The sequence below is a fragment of the Phyllostomus discolor genome, chromosome 12, assembly GCF_004126475.2.
Source record: "Phyllostomus discolor isolate MPI-MPIP mPhyDis1 chromosome 12, mPhyDis1.pri.v3, whole genome shotgun sequence".
NCBI lineage: Eukaryota > Metazoa > Chordata > Mammalia > Chiroptera > Phyllostomidae > Phyllostomus > Phyllostomus discolor.
The window spans coordinates 71,371,453-71,389,023 of record NC_040914.2 but is presented as its reverse complement, the minus strand read 5'-3'; the positions used below and the strand labels follow the sequence as shown (position 1 = coordinate 71,389,023).

Here is a 17,571-nt window from a genome sequence, read left to right as displayed (position 1 = left end):
AATTTTTTATAAATAAATTCTGGCTTTTCAGAGTCCCCCTCATATATACACACATGTATGTACACACACACACACACACACATTTACTCACAATGGCAAGTTGACTGAGTTTGGCATCAAGGTAAGGCTAGAAGATCAGGCCTGAAAAATTGGATTGTTGGAACCAAATGTCTCCAAAGGGTAGAGAGAGAGGAAACACAACCATTACCATTTGTGGGAGACTGCCACCAGCACTCTTCATATCTTTCAATTGATATTCCATATCCTAGGAAGGTCATACATTTGTTCATGATGCCAAAATTCTAGAGGCTAACATGCTGAAAGAGGCAGGATCTAGACCTCTGGCTTCTGTACTGGGAGGAAAAGCATTGCTTTCCACCAAGATCTCACACCTGGGGAATGACTTCCAAATAGGAAGGTAAGTGGATACTGAACAGTTACCCCATTCCCCCCCCCAAAAAAAATCTGGCCTTACAATGACAGTGTCATGTATTGGCCTCCCCCACTTCTGAGTTTTCATTCATTTTGCTATTCACCATGGGTATTCAAGATGAAAGTGTGAGTTTTGTGTCCATTGATGACAATTTCTTACACAAACATTTGTCTTACCTAAAAATCATATCCAGACCAAAGAGCGACATGTTTCAGGTTAGAACCTTCTGGACACAGAACCAGTCCATCATGCATGGTCAGTAGAGAGAGCACAGGGCAAGCCAAAGAGAGAGGTTACATTACATCCATCAGTGAATCATTGCCTATTACCAAAATAGGAGGAAGAACAGGAAAGGAAGCTAAACAAAAATATCTCGTGGTAAAATTCCTGGGCCAATTACCTGGGGCCAGAACACCATTATATGGATGGAATGACGTAAGAAGAGCAAATAATTTAGGACAAAAGCCTTCAGTTTGCTTGTTGATCTTCCTGTTTCCCGTGGCTGGGATTCTCACTTTTGTCATCTCCATTTTGCAATAGGGTAAAAAGTTTTTTAATGGCCCAAGACAGAATATTCTACCACGCTAGGTGCAATATACTATACACGGTTATCCCAGCCAAGCATGATTCAGAGTCTAGAATTGCCAGAGATCAGCTGAAAACTGTTGTGGGGCTCAGTAGGATTTTGTTTCACCTTGCTTCAGAAGAACCTTGCTCACAGACTTTGGGGATAAAGCCCCTAGAGGAATTTTAATTGAAAAATGACTTTTCTGTAAAAGAGGGATAGTGAATAATAATATCGCCCATCCTAATATCCTGTGCTTCTTTAGTTTCACCTCTTTCTTTCTCCCCTAGGACATTGCTGCCTTGACTATTTTTTTCTGTCAAGCTTATGTTATTCCTCATTCTTCACTGAACCCTTCCCTACAGTGCATATTTGTCAGTAATTAATCCTATTGTGAAAGATAGAAACCCAACTTAAAATACTTTAAAGAAAAGGTATTGGCTCACACAACTTGAAATTCAATCCAAATGGTAGACTTGCAATTATAGCTAGATGAAGGAGATCAAACTACATCATCAAACCTTGATTTTCCTCATCACTCTGCTCCATTTTCTTCTATCATGGCTTCATTCTCTAGCAGACTCTCCTTCTGGTGGGCTCTAGAAGCTTCAGTTTACTATGGTCATTACAGATACCCTTTTTCTCTCAGTGCCCATTAGTAATCCTCCCAACACTGGGAGTCATGATCGGTTCCTTGTGGCTCATGTGCCCACACCTGAACCAATCATTGGAGCCAAGGGTATAAATTGATTAGCCAGCCTGGATCGCATGCCTGCTCTTATGGTGGGGAGGTAGGATGCCTTGAATGACAGTCTCACCAAACCCAGCCCCCCACAAATGCTAGGCAGGCAAAAAAGTAAGCAACTTTAGACTACAAACACATTGAGATCTCCTTATTTTAAACCTTCAAATTAGATTCCAATCTCTCTTCCTTCCCTTTGTTTCTTATTTCCTGATGTGTAATTCTGAGCTGGGTATTGAACTGGGACTCAGAAATACCCATCTAGTCCTGCCATGGCCATTCACGCACCTAAGATCCCTTAGGGAAATACTGGCTTATGAAACAAACTGGTAGAGAAACACTAATTTGAGCCACTCCAGAGCAGGTGTCCAGGGGTCCTACCCCTGAGTGGACACTACTGTGTGAGCGCTGGACTGGGAACTACTACTGAGCAGGAGGTAATATTACCCCATCATGGGATTACTCTTCTTCAGAATTACACCATCCAGAATGACATTCTAAAACAGTCTTTTTCACCAATATAATGAAGAAATGTAATGTTCCATTCTAATGAAATAGTAAAGTTTATTTTAGGCCTTTACCAGCTCCCTATGTAATAAAAGAAATTATATTTTCACTGGATGCTTTTCCTGATTTCTCCCTGTTATCCCAGGTCTGTTGTGAGGATGACCCACTTTCCTACTGCCACCCTTGGGGAAATGCAGAAAAGGAAGAGATAAAGAGGAGTGGGTGGGGTTTGCATGGGATTTGCATGTGATATCGTGTGGCCAGGTATTAAATGTACCTCTCATCCTGCCCTTGAGTAGAAGAGCAGGACTGGGTTGTGGGGAGGGGGATCAAATACTTCCTGCCAGAAGTCCTGTTGTTGAATCACCTGCTCATCGTGCCTTCCCCCAAGAATTCAACAAATTGTAGGCATACTGTGGGTTTCCCTCTGCCATTACTGGTTCCTAAACAAGGAACATCAATTACTGTGTAGACATGGTCAAAGTATGGAGGTGTTAAGTCTGTAATACCTGTCCCTTGTTATCTGAGACTCAATAGGTATTTGCTAAAAATGAAATATATTTGAATGCTTATTAATACTTCCAGGTAACTTGATCTCTTCTGGTTTGCAGCTGGGTCTCCCAAATGAATGTGCCATGGAATTCAAGACCCACCCCTGCCTTTCTCTTTTTCTTCCCCTTTTCCTCAGAATCTGAGCTCCGAGGGCCTGGCATGTTTTCCTGGCACCAGGGAAGTAGCACTGTCTTGACTCCACTGGATTCCAGTGGACTTTCTCATCCTTAATTCAGTCCCCAAGTTCAAAGCTGCCCTCTGGGTGGCCTTTGTTACACCATTTTTCCATTCACCACTCAGGCACCCGTATTCGTCATTCCCAGAATTTTTCCTTGTTTTTTTTCCAGGAGCCTCAATGGCATTTCCAGACCTCCCCACTCCAACCCAAACCCCAGGGAGTCATAATGGGAATGACAGTGAGAAGCTGTCAGTCTTCCTCTGGCTAACATAGGCCACTCTGTGGTTTCTTTTCCTCCAAGGCAACCCAAAGAGAGTGTGGACGCACTCCTGCAGAAACCAGCCAGCAGCTTCTCTGATACTAATTCTCAGACCCATCTGAGTCTCTGTTCAGTACCTCTGCCCATGCCTCAGAGTTTTCAACACTAGAGGCTGCAGAACAGAGAGTAGGCCCCACGCTCAGGTCTCAGCCTGATGTCTCCAGCTCTCCCCCACTGTCCCCAAAGACCTCTCCTGCTCCTCCCATGGCCTGGCCACATATCACACAGCCTGCTTATTCTCTACCTTAGAGCTGTGGTTCTCAAACTTGGTTCTGCATCATCTGGAGGGCTCATTATGCCCACCCCCAAATTGCTGGGCTCACCCTCAGAGTTTCTAATTCATGAAATGAGTCAATAAAATAATGGTCCCTAGTAATGACAGCAGCACAGGAGTCCCCAGAACCTGTGAATATGTAACCTCACACAGTAGAAGGAATTTTGCTGATGTGATTAATTTAAGGATTTTAAGATGAGGAGATTATTCTGGGTTATCTGGGTGGGCCAATATAATCACAAGGGTTCTTTTAAAAAGGAGGCAGGAGCATCAGAGTCAGAGAAGGTTAGATGAGAGTATGGAAGCAGACACCAGAGTGACATAGGCTCAAGCAAAGCGATACAGAGGCTGTTGGAAGCCGGAAAACACAAGAAATGATGAATTCTCCCCTGGAGCCTTCAGAAGGAACAAGCTCTGCTGATAACTTGATTTTCATCCAGTGAGATCCATTTCAGAATTCTGACCTCCAGAACTGTAAAATAATAAATGTATGTTGTTTTAAGCTGCTGAGTTATTGGTAATATGTTACAGCAGCCATAGAAACCTGAAATGCGATAGGGTTGGCTCCTGAGAAATTGTCTAATAGGTTCTCAGGTGATGCTGATGCTGCAGGTGGAGGGACCACACTCTGAGAACCACTGGCTTATCATAAAACACACAGTCTTCAGTCCTCCTCCGAACACTGGGCTGCAGGTTACACACACCTTCATCCTCTGGATGTCTGAACCCTGTGACCAGAAGTGTTGGCCTTGACGACTCTTATTTCCAAAAAGTGCCTATGTTGGAAATCAATGCTTAATTTGATTGTTTTCTTTTCTTTCTGTTTTGTCCTAAAGTAATGGTGGAGAATCTCTGGGGTTGCCATTACCAACCATTAAAAATGTATTGAATTAGAGAACATATGGACAGGTAGTTGTCAGAGGGTTGGGGAGTTGGGGGCTGGGTGGAAAGGTGAAAGATTAAAAAGTGCAAATTGGTTTTACAGAATAGTCACAAGGATGTAAAAATACGGCATAGGAAATATAGTCAATAATATCATAACAGCTATGTATGGGCCAGGTGGGTACTTCAAACATCGGGGGGACCACTCTGTAAAATACATGATTTTCTAACCACTATGTTGCACATCTGAAACTAATATAAAAAATATTGAATATAACATGTAATTGAAAAATAAAATATAAAAAGATATTAATTTCAAGATATTATTATCTCTTATTAATAAGATATCTTATGGATAATTAATGCGATATAATTTATTATAATACTATTGATTATAATTAATGATGATATTAATAATCATTATCTTATTGATAATAAGGTATTATTGCTATAAAAGATATTATCTCACTGTATTGGTACTTAATTATTTTATTTTGGAGAAAATAGCAGAGCACTGTCAGTTTATCTACTCCTCTCAAACTTCCATGAGGTTGGGAAATTGAAAAAGCACATTCCCTAAAGGAAATGGGATGCACAGATGTTTGCCGTGAGCAAGATGTCTGGACCTCCACTTCCCTCATATCAAGCTGACATTTTTTCCAATTCCTTTGATGGCCTCTCTGTTCACCAGCTCCTCCCCCTTTGCCTACAGGAGGTGAACTTGGCAACATCTCTCTTACTAGCTGACATAGCTCCCTTCAGCCAGTTTTCTCCAAATAATAATGCTGGCTTTCCATTCTCGGGTGCTCAGGTGCAGGTGACAGGGATGGATACCAACCAGCCAGCCACACATCCTGGGTCTGCCAAAAGGCCTCTGGGGCTTTGCTTGAGATAAGAGACCTTGTCATATCATCTCCAGGGCCCCTGGTAGAGGAAGGGAGAGGAGGTGCACAGAGCACTGATTATATACAATAACCCTCATACCTTGAATGAAATACAATAGTTGTTGTGGGGTACCAGTGCACATTGAGAAAGACTCAGTTTGACTCTAGACCTTGACATTTCATCCTCCTCTTCTCCCTTGTAGGAGACCGTTCTGCATGGCGTGGGCCCAGCTCTCACTGGGAGATGCACAGGACCCACACTCATGGATAGGTTCTCCCATGGGGAATCAGGCCTGCAATGTGCCTAGGCTGCTTTGAGTCTTCCTTTTTGCTCAAAACTCCCTCACCCTGAATTGAGGACATTTACTGCAAAGTAACTTCCTAAAATCCATGCTAAACCTTCCAAGGATGAGTGTAACTGGTTCAACCACTTTTGCCTTTTCATTTGCAAATATCCCTCCTCTGTGATGTGATTAGCAGCAATGGCTCCTTTGTTTTCTGTAAAAGGTAACCATCTAAAATGAACCTGTGCATAGTAAATGAGGACCATCATGTAATGTGCTGAGAAGGGAAATAAAGGACTGTCATGGCGGAGGCCGAGGCTTTTGCTCCCCTTGAGAGAAAAGCCATGCTGTCCCTTTCTCATCCACTGGACTCAGTAGTCTGTGTGAATTTCTCATTTCATCCACAATGACTTGGACACTGCAGGCTGGTGTCTGCATCATTCTCTCTCTCTCTCTCTCTCTCTCTCTCTCTCTTTCATCTGTTTCACTTACTTCCCTTGTATCAGACAGTGGAGTCCAACCTGGATTTCAATGCTCTCTGTCTTTTGCTAGCTATGTGATAATGAACTAGGCACTTAGCCTCTATGATCCCTAATTCCCTTACCCAAGAAGTGGAGGTGAAGATACCTACCTCTGTTCTCTGATGAAAACTAGATGAGAGAATATCTGAATGCATCTGGTGCAGAGTTGGTACTCAATGCTCTTCATGGTGGGCATTTCTACCCTCCAGCCTTCTCACCAGGAGGTCCCATTCAACAAACAAAATTCACGGGAAATGCAAGGTAGGAAACCACAACTTTAATGGTGAGCTCTGGTTTCCCTTTCACTCCAAGATTACAACATTTCCCAGTTATTTGTCTACATGACCTCATTCTTCCATTTAGGCATGCTAAGTGTTCTAGGAATATTAACATCAAAGTTAAGAAATTTTTTGTTAAAATAATCAAATATGCCAGTTGGGCTAAAGTAAAAAAAGCAGAGCCACAGGTAAGTGCCTGGCCCTGGTGTATACAAGGTAAGGGGACTCTTAGCAGAGATGGCGTGCCGGATGTCCAGGAGCACAGGGGATATGTCAGAGCTGGAATGCACACTAAAGGAGGTGAGAATTCTCCGGTACGCAAGGATATAGTCCTGGCCGTACTCCTCTTGCACATCAGGGTTGAGATGGTCCAGCAAGTCTTTCTCCAGCTTTTCCAACATTTCACTCGTGCCTGTGATATCTGGGATGCCAGAGGAAAGGGAGGCTCAGATGCTGGGAAAGCCCCAACCAACAAGCACAGCCGACCCCTAAGGGGAAGCAGGCCCTTGTGAATTGGCTTCTGCTGAGAAGGACCAACATTCCCAAACAACTTCTCAAATATGTGTTTTCTAATGGTGTTTATTATATTTTTAACAGGAAACTGCACAGATGACTGGGTTTTCACAAACTGAATAGCCCATGTAACTAGCAACCAGATCAAGAAAAGGATAAACCATCCTCAAAGCTTCCATTCTCAGCCCCTCTCCCAGGGGCCACTGTCCCAATGAACAGAACAGAGTAGTTTTGCCTGGCTGTGGATGTTGTATACATGGAATCATGCATGACGTGAGAGATTCATCCATGATATCGTGTGGTCATTCTCATAGCTGCATAGTTTTGTATAAATATGCCATAAACTATTTATCCATCACTATACTGTGATGGACATTTGGGTTGTTTTCAATTTGGAGCACTTAGAAATTGTGCTGTCACGAACACTCCAGCACATATCTTTTCATGACTATTATACACAATATAAAATATAATGTACACACTGTAATATACAGTCTATATAAAACATGTGTGTACATACTGTGAATGAGTGACTAATATGAAGATGTAAATGTTTTTAAAATCAGTCTCCTCATGGTTTTGTGTACCCTTCTATATTTCCCCCTTGTTCATACAAATGTATATGCACATACAAGGCTTTGGGTCAATTCTATTTTACCAGGAACAAACAAAAAACAAAAAGAGCCATACTATGCATTTTTTCCAGGAGGTTTCTTTCATGTTTGTTTGTTTGTTTGTTTGTTTCTGCCCCATGGTCAATGGCTATAGATGGAAACCAGAAGTGCAGAATTTTTCATTGAAGAGCTTTTAGTCAACCACATCTCTATCAAAGGGCTTTCCAGTCCTTCCTAGTTTTCACCATTTTAGGTGGCTCCGCTGCAAACTGCCTTGCATATTATATCTTTTTGTATCTCAGCACTCATGTCTGTAGGTTATAGTCTCCAGGGTGTGGCTGCCTGGTCAAAAGGCAGAGTTTTGAATTTGAGTTTTGAATTTTAATAGCTACTGCCAGATTTTTTTTCCTCCAGAAAGATTACAGCAACTCGTGCTCCCTCCTGCAAAGTACGTGACTGCTCAGGGTTGCTGTGGGGATGAGCCTTTGTCTGAGAGCTCAGTCAACACCCCAGTATCAGGGCTGTGGGGAAGTCCCGCTGTGAAATGTAAGCCAGTGAAATCCAATTATACTCATGGGAATGTAAACATGGTTTCAATTGCTCATTTCTTTTTATGAAGGCACATACTGCATTTAAAGAAATGATTACCCTGACAATTATTCTGGAGGTGTCTGGGTTATGAGAAATGTTTGCATGAACTATTGTTCCTCCAACTACCTCTCCCCCAGTCCCTGGATTCACAGACTAAGGGGTCCTTTTCCCTCTACATTTCCTCTTTAAATACCTCATGGACTTTCTAAACACTCTTGTGCAGAGCCTATCTAAACTCCCCAGAGCTCTCTTTATTGGTGTCAAAGCCACTAGCCCTTTGTAAACCTTCATCTGTCACTTTTGATGCACACCCACTCATCCCCTGCCACTTTGGGCTACACACAATTGTTAAAACTATCTCAGTTTACAACCCATCTCGATCTCATATTGCCCTATATAAGCTCTGTGGCTTGCGAAATTTCTGAACTTCTCTGAGCATCGGTTTTTTCTTTGTAAAATGTGATTATTATAATACCTACCTCATAGGATTCAGTGAGATTGTGCATGTCAGGTGCTTAAACCCTACTAAGCATGTAATATGTTTAGGTATTTGTATTGCAGGTACTAAAAAATCTGGTGTGTCTCCTAGAATGTCTTCAGAAGCTCTTTGTGTCCCTACAGATTCTTATTCTTGCCCCCACCTTCAAGCATTGTTCTGCAAACTTGAGTCCTCAGCCTTCCATTGGCTAACCTCTTGCCTTCAGAGTGCCCATCAAATATCAGCTTTCAATTGAGGTCAGTCTGGTATAAAAGAAAGAATCCAGCACTACATCTTAGGATTTGATTTTAAATTCCCCACCATCATGGTGTACCAGATACCCATACTGGGTGTATACTACCCACCTCACCTCAGTGTCCTCACCTGGAGAATTACGTCAATTAAACCTACCCCTCAGAACTGTGGTGCAGACTAAGACATATATGAAAAGGGTGGGTCTACAAATGGAAGCAATATTTTAGAAAAAAGTTTGGTATTATCTGGTAAAGTTTGAGATAATTAAACTCTGTGATCCAGTCATTCCACGCCTGGGCATGAGCCAGAGGAAAAACCACAGTACGTGTGACTGAAGGTTCACAGAAGAATTCTTCATAATTGTCCAAAAGTAACCCAAATATCCCACCAACTGCAGAAAAATTGTGGCATATTCACAGAATATGATACAGCAATGAAAATGAGTGAACCATAGTGGCAACACAACATAGATAAACTATGGAAACAATATTGAGTAAAAGAAGCCAGACACAATAAAATACAAACATGTGAATTTCCTTCAAAGTTCAAAAATGAGCACAGCCAAACTCTATTGTTTGGAGATGCATGTATGGATATGAAATTGTAAAGAAAAACAAATAAAAGATTATTATAAAAAATTAGAGAGTAGGCACATTTTGGGGATGGGAGAAGGCTATGATGGGACAGGATCACATGGCAGCTTCTGGGTGTTGAAAATATTTTATTTTGATCTGGATGTTAAGGACATGGGATTTTATAATAATTTGTTAAACTATGTGTGTATTTGATATACTTCTCAATTAAAAAATAAATAACATCAAAACATCAGGAAAGAATACATAGAAAGTAGCTAGTGTCTAAAAAGAGCAGCCCCCCAAAATGTTAGACATGACAATTTCAGTGCATAGTCAAACCTCCAAGGTTTGTTCTTTAGTGTGTTAGCAATACCTCCCAGTTTGTGGTCTCTTATTAGACAGGCTTTTTAATATCTGTACATCCATCACCAGATAAGTGTCTGATGGCCCAGAACTAATCACTAAGCAGTAGGGGTGGTCTGCATCTGTCCCGAGTTCAGAAATTCAGGGAGAAGAGGATAGCCACCTCCTCCCAGGTGAGGAAACAGGTGGGTCACATTCTTTAGAGGGGAGGAGGTGGTGTTTAAAAAATACATGACATCAGAAGTTAATTCCTATGGGAAAGAATGCAGAGGAGCAAACATAGATTGAAAAGAACCTCGGACTTGCCTCTCTAGTCTTAAAAGTGGCCCTGCCCACCCATGCCAACCCCTCTTTAGTTGACCTCGAGTCGTTCAGTTTGAGCAGAACAAAGGACTTTCAGCATCCCTCCCTGGAAAAACATTGCAAGGCTCTTAGGCTCAAACACCTACTTGTTTTGAAGCCTCCAGGCTGGATGGTAGAGACTTTAACTTCCCATTTGGAAAGCTCTTGTCTCATGATTGCCGAAAACATGGTCAGAGCTGCCTTGGATGAGCTATAGGACGCCAGCTTTAAAAGTGGGATCTCTCCTATGGAAATAATGGGAGAAAAAAAATCAGGTCTGATGTTCTCATGTACAGTGATGACTTAAGCACATATCCCTTGATAAATGATCCTTAATAAATGTTAGATATGGGCATGAGACATATGTTGTGGTTTCAAATGCCCTGGCTGAAAACTTTAACTTTTGGATAGAGGCGGGATTCAGGTTAAAAAAGATGTTCTCCCGCGGACGAAGCGTGCCCGACTAAAAAGTTAAAAGAACAAAGACAAGCACATGTACAAACCTAGCTGTGAGAATCACCAAAGGCTGGAAGAGCTGGTGGAACTGGGAAGCACGGAAAGGTAAGACCAGGGAGCACTGGAGGTCTTCCTTCCAACCCTACGTGGTTGCACAGATGTCCTAGGGATTTTAGGCAGAGCAGCATACCCCTATCTGGCATTTGCTGAAATGTCTATGGACTTGAAGCCAGGTGGTTCCATTTAAAATGGAAATTTTTTAAACTGAGATATAATATGCAATAAACTACTCATATTTGAAGTACACAATCTGATAAATTTAGACATATGCATGTATGCAGGAAACCACCACCACTCAGTCATGATAGTGAACATGTCCATCATCCCCCAAAACTTCCTTGTCCCCCTTTCTACTCCCTCCCCTGCCTCACGACAGGTAAATACTTAGTGCATGATTTAAAAGAAAATGAGAAGATGAAATGTATGAAACAAAATATACACACAAGTATAAGTAAAACTGGGAAAATCTGAATAAAATTGGGGGATTATATCATTACCAGGATGCGGGTTATAATATTGTACTATAGGCTTGCAAAATTCCACCATTGGAGGAAAATGAGTAAATGGTACATAGGATCTCTCCTACTTTTCCTTACAACTTTAGTAAATCTACAATGATGTTAATAAAATTTCAAAGAAAAAAAAGAGCCGAGTATCTATACCCCAATGTTCACTGCAACATTATTTACAATAGCCAATACATGGAAACAACCAAAGTATTCATCAACAGATGAATGAATAAAGCAAATGTGGTATAATATATGCAAAGGCATATTATTTAGCCATGAAAAAGTAGGAAATTTTGCCATTTGCAACAACATGAATGTACCTTGAAAGCCTTTAGGGCATTATGCTAAGTGAAATAAATCAGACAGAAAAAGAGAAATACTGTATGATCTTATTCATACGTGGAATCCAAAAAGCCAAAATAGTAGATAAAGAGAACAGATTTGGTGGTTTCCAGAGTTAGGGGGCAGGGGTTGATGGGCAAAATGGGAGGAGGTGGTCAAAGATATAAACTTCCAGTTATAACATGAATAAATTGGGGGATGTAATATACAATAAGCCCTTACCATCATTGACAGGTTTCCAGTTTAAGGAAAAGAGGTATAACAAAACCAATTTTACTGTAGGTTAATTAATATAAACAAGAGTTAAGTTTCCATAGCATTTGAGCACCATTATAATGAAACTAGTTGAACGAAACAGCTGTTTCATTATTTGAGTACCTACTGTACTGCATAGTGGTCATAGTTAATACTATATTGTATATTTGAAAGCTGTGAAACATAAGCCTTAAAAAAATTCTCATCACAAGAAAAAATGTGTAATTATGTGAGGTGATAGATGTTAACTAACCTTATTGTTGTAATCATTTCATAATGCATACATATCTCAAATTATATTGTACACCTTAAACTAATATAATATTATATATCAATTACACATCAATCACATTTGGGGGTGGGGAAGAACATAGGCATTGAAGTAGAGACACATGGAATAATGAATATCAATTATCATCATTCTTCTTACATTATTATTAGAGCTTTGGTCTGGCCCACATAATTTCCTTTTGGGAAATACAGGCATACCTCAAAGATATTGCAAGTTCAGTTCCAGATCCCCCACCCCCAATAAAACAAATATTGCAATAAACCCAGTCATTATCTTTTTTGCTGGCAGGGGGTCTTGCTTTCAATTTGTAAAAAACACACCTGTGAAGTGCAATAAAGTGAATGGAAATAAATAAAGGTGTGCCTGCACTCATCCTTACCTTTCTGCCTTTGGAGGAAGACTGTCTAGTCAACAGTTCTGTCCTTCTCATTTAGACAGGCAGACCTGCCAATCAAATACCTTATCCCCGAGGGATGGAGATTGGGTTGGGGCTGGGCACGTGACTTTAACTGAGCCAGAGTACTGATATAGATGGTGTTTTTTAAATATTTTCCTGGCCACTCAAGTGTGATAATGGTGAAACAAAGGAACCCCCAGAGGCTATTTTTGCTACCACACAGGGTAAGCAAAGGAAAGCAGAGGGGCAAACAGGGGAAAGCTGACTTACAGCTGGAGGTGGGGGTGGCGGGAAATGATGGGGGGGGGGGGAGTGATAAGGGAGAGTTATAGTGATCCCAACTTAAAAGTTGGCCCAAGCCAGTTGGTTAACTAATACTTTTATTTTCCTTTTTTTTTTGTTGTTTAAGCTACTTTGAGGTTTGATCCTATCACTTAAAAGGAAGAAATCTAAGGCCTGAGGCTTAACTGATGGCATTTCAATAAAGCATCTGGCATCAAATATTAAGCAGTGCCACAGATGACCAGTTGATTCTTTTTTAAGTAATTTTTAATTTCACAAAATCTTAGAGTTCCAAAGCCAACTCCAGGAAAGGCCAAAGAACTTAAAACAAGCAACTTGTTTAAAGTGGCAACCCCACTTGTAGGGTTCAGCTGTTTTCACTCCTCCGGGGTTTTTATAGCTGAGAAGCCAGCTAGGAGGCTGGTTAGAAGGGGCTGTAGTTACAAGAGGGACTCTGGAACCAGCACTGTGTCCAAACCCCAGCTCTGCCATTAATTAGTAAAATCAATTAAAGTTAGGAAAATCACTTTGTGTTTATATGCCTCTATTTTTAACCTGTTAATTAAGAATAAGATTTGTATATGCATCATAGGGTTATTGACAAAGTAAAATAAATTAATCTTTAGAATAGTGCTTGGCACAAAGTAAGCTCCATATAAGAGCTTCCTATTATTTATGTTACTCAAGATTTTCATAATAATATCTCAATAGCCCAAAAGCTCTGTGTTTCTTAGAGTAATAACTGCACCTGCTCCGTATTTCCCACGATACTTGTTTATTATGGGGATTACTAGGACCTACTGGATCATAATCTGCATTGAAAACCAATTCCCATGATTTGTTTGAATACTAAATCTTAAACTATTACACTAGGGTTTTGTCACATATTTCTGAATATGTGCTTTCATGGTGATGGACTGCCTTATGGATGGTATGGCAGGTGGTGAGAATTTAGCATATCGACCATTATCCATCTAAACAGAGAACATGCTTTGGAGCAAACATTGAAGACACATTTGTCTGGTGTATTGTGTTGAACTCTGTGAAATTGCTATTAGACCGTTTTTGCCCTACAAAATGGCAGTTCTGTAGGGCTCAACCTCACAGAGCCAACCTTGCTGTTAATAATGGCTTATATTAGTGTCTGGTATTCCTGGTGGCATGAGATGAAATAGGTGCAGATGTCCAAGAGCCACAGGGCCTCAGGGCATTCTCCCTTCCTGACCTTATGCGCCCCTTCATCATCTGTCCAGTTAGATTCTCTAATTTTTATCTTTGTTCCATTCAAGTTAAAATCCTATTGCCAGAAGCAGGTAATTTCATTTCTGATTCAACAGGGAAAACTTGGCTTCCAAAATAGAGAGGGCTTCTCTCCTGGGGCGCTGGTAAAGAATGCAGAGCCCTGAGGGTGTGTGTGGGTCATAATCTCACTAACAGTGCATGTGTCCTGATGTTGCTCCAAGGAGGCTCCATCTTGGAAATGTACACGCCCATCCTCTAGCTGACATTAAATGAAACTCAATAGCTTGGGTGGCCAGAGAGATGAATGAATACACACACACACACACACACACACACACACACATATATATATAATTTGTGGGGTTTTTTTCATTTTGTTTTTAATTCCAGATCAGTGGTACATAACTCAGTAAACACAGTAGGATCAAATAAAAAACCTCTTAACAGTGGGGTCGGGGCATCAGTATTTATATAAACTGTAAGAAGGGTGTTCTGGCTGTGCTTCCTCAGAGTTGGTGAGTGTCAAAATCACCTAGGGAGCGGATGAAGCACTCTGAGGCTCAGGGTCCTCTCCAGGAGGAGAGAGCCTGACTTTTTGTAGTGTTTCTAGTTCTCCAGATGAATCTGATTACCACTCTTCCCATACAAGTTTGGGAATCTCTAATTGTTTTAGAACAATAGTTCTAAACAATAGTTCTAAAACTGGGTGGCTTAATGGAATTTCCTGGGGAGCTTTAAAAAAAAAACAATTCCTCCCCTCCCACCAATATGATTTCATTGGCTTGGGGTTTATCACAGGCACTGGGGTCTCTTAAAGCTCTCCCTGATTATTCTAATGTGCAGACAGGGTTGTTTAACATTTCTAGAGAACACCCTGAAATTTTTTTCATTACTTCTGTCCTCTGGACATATAAATGCTAACATAGGTTGGGATCTGAAAAACAAACAAAAGAAATCTCTGTTTCAGTTATAGAAGGTTCACACAATCTCAGGAGTTCGATAGAAACCTGGCAATGATGTTTTATCCTTGACCTAAGACTGGGGCTTGACCTAAGGCTGGATGCAGGGGGGGTTTGTATGTGAGTTGTATAAGGTTTGGTCAAAATACATTCTTTCCAAAAAATTTTATATATATATATATGATGTGTGTATACACACACATCAAGTTATGTTCAGTGAAAACCAGTCTCCAAAGGTCACATACTATATGCTATATGATTCCATGTAGATAACATTCTTGAAACAAAATTACAGAGGTAGAGGACAGATTCATGGCCTCCAGGAGCTGGGAAGGCTGTGGCTATAAAGGTGTATCTCAGGGATTCCTGCAGTGATATAACAGTTCTGTATCTTGATTGTGTTAGTAGTTACAGGAGGCTACACGTGTGATAAAATTGCACAGATCTATAAACACATGCATAAATGAGTGCAGATATAACTGGTAAAACTTGAATACCAATCTATGCATTCTACCAATGTCAGTTACATAGCTTTGATGTTGTATGATAGTTACGCAAGATGTTATCATTAGGGGAAGATGGGTTAAGAGTCAACAGGATTTTCACATTCATTTGCCTTGCAACTCCCTGTGAATCTATAATTACTTACAAATGAAAAGTTTAAAAAATACTCCCTTTAAGATATGCTTAAGGAGGGTGAATCACCTAGCTCCCACGTAGGTCTCTGGAAGCACAAAAGTCATAAGGTATCCTAAGTTTGGGCAAATAAAACCATAAATTTGCATTCTTTTTAACTTTGGGATGGGAAGCCAAAGATATCAAGGCCTGGCTTATCTGCCATTTTAAAAGCTGAGGTAAGGCCCTTGGACAAGCTGGAGCTTTAGAGACATCTGCAACCAAATTTGAGGTTATGATATACCCCTTCCCTCATTCCATCCCTCATGCACCTCCATCACACCAATGTGGCTGACATAAAAGTAAAACTTTGTACTGTTAGAGCAGTACTTGCTAAGGAAATATCAAAATTGAATGCTAGGTTTCCCTCAAATAGATTTTAAATAGACAGCACTGATAAACAACTCAGAACTTGGGCTCAGCTACTAGTGGGTGACCTAACAGAATACCCAGTCAGTAACTGGACGTGTTCTAACCAACCACATATAGATTTCAGGACTCTTCCCACCCTTCCTTAGAAGGTATGTTAGAGTGTGTACATGAAAAGATTTGAAAGGAGAGAAAGGTTTCATTGTGCTAAGATCAATAGTAAACATACAATTTGACTAATCTGAACCCAGTCCTGCTTGAGCATGTCCTGCTTTCTTGCTGAGCCCACAAAGAATGCAGCAAGACACATCCCGTATGGGGCACTGCACAATCTCGTGGGGAAAGGCCAACTCACCCCCCATGCTGCTGATGTTCACCAGCCTCCCCTTGGATTTCCTAAGAAGAGGCAAAAATGCCTTCGTGACTTCCACAGCTCCGAAGAAGTTCACGGCCATGCATTGCTTGTAGTGGCTCATGGGAATGAGCTCCCCATCAGCAGGTAAGCCAAGGATCCCAGCATTGTTGACCACAGCCCACAGTCCTGAGAACAGAAAGGAACAACTTTGAGGTTGGGCCAGATAAGAGAGCAGGACAGTTTATAACACTTCAAGTTCTGGAGTCAAAAGTACTCCTCACATTTAGGATCTAGGCAGATAACTTAAACTCTTGAACCTCAGTCTCCTAGAATATCTACAATCACCTACCATGAGGGGTTATGTGGAGAATAATTTGTAAAATATCAAGCAATATATTTTTTTGGCTTCAAAACACTTTCCTATATCCATGCAGCTAGATAAGAATCTACGTCATTCTTCTCCCCGCAAGGAGTGTGTGGAAACAGCATATCTTTAGGACAATGCAGAATGACAGAAGAGCCTGTCTTCCCTTTTCCTTAGACAAGAAGATTTCCCAGTCCCAGGAAATAGGAAAACTAGAGCACAAGTGCCAATAGCTAAGAAGATTGCAGAGATCCTGAGCCTTATTCTTTTCCCCAACCAGCCTGACCCCTTTGATCAGAATCACCAGGAAGGCTTATTCAATCACAGATTGATGGGCCCCCTTCCGGGGCCTCTGATTTAGGATCTCTGGGGTAGGGCCTGAGAATCTGCATAACTAACAAGTTCCCAGGTGATGCTGATGCTGGCCTGGACCACACTTGGAGAACAACTGTTCACAAGTAGTAGTTTTCAACTTTGCACATTAGGCTTACCTGGGGAAGCTTTCTGAAGCCTCAATGCCAAGGCTACATCCCAACCAATTAGATCAGGGCTCTGAAATGGGGGAGGGAGGGGACCTTGACATTAATAGTCTTCAAAATTTTCCAGCTCATTCCAATACACAGGCTTGGGAACAACTGCCATAAATAGTAGGAAAGATGTAAAAAGAAAAATAACCTCTAGATGTTTTAGGGATTGAGGGATCTGAAGCAGAGGCCAGTGACATGGGACCTCTTTATCTGAGAGGTGACAGGACCCAGGGTGTGTTTAGCTCAGCAGACCTGAAGCAGATGCTCTGAGTCCCCCAAGCCTCAGCATGACTTATAACAATGGGTCTTAAGGTGTTGGCCAGAACCAGCAGCATCC

At 41.2% G+C, this 17,571-nt stretch overlaps 1 protein-coding gene across 2 annotated transcripts in view; it reads right to left on the bottom strand.

Moving 5' to 3' along the window:
* Positions 1-6,396: 6,396 nt before the first annotated feature.
* Positions 6,397-17,571, bottom strand: part of HSD17B2 (hydroxysteroid 17-beta dehydrogenase 2) — a 44,669-nt gene continuing 33,494 nt past the window's right edge. Inside the window, exons 3-5 of one of the 2 annotated variants that reach the window (XM_028502046.2) lie at positions 16,344-16,529; positions 10,258-10,395; positions 6,397-6,840 (exon numbers count right to left, since the gene is read on the bottom strand). In XM_028502046.2, the coding sequence (XP_028357847.1) occupies positions 6,479-6,840; positions 10,258-10,395; positions 16,344-16,529 (686 nt within the window). In that variant the 3' untranslated portion in view covers positions 6,397-6,478. The remainder of the gene's footprint in view (positions 6,841-10,257; positions 10,396-16,343; positions 16,530-17,571) is intronic. The other variant, XM_036012266.1, reaches the window with a different exon arrangement.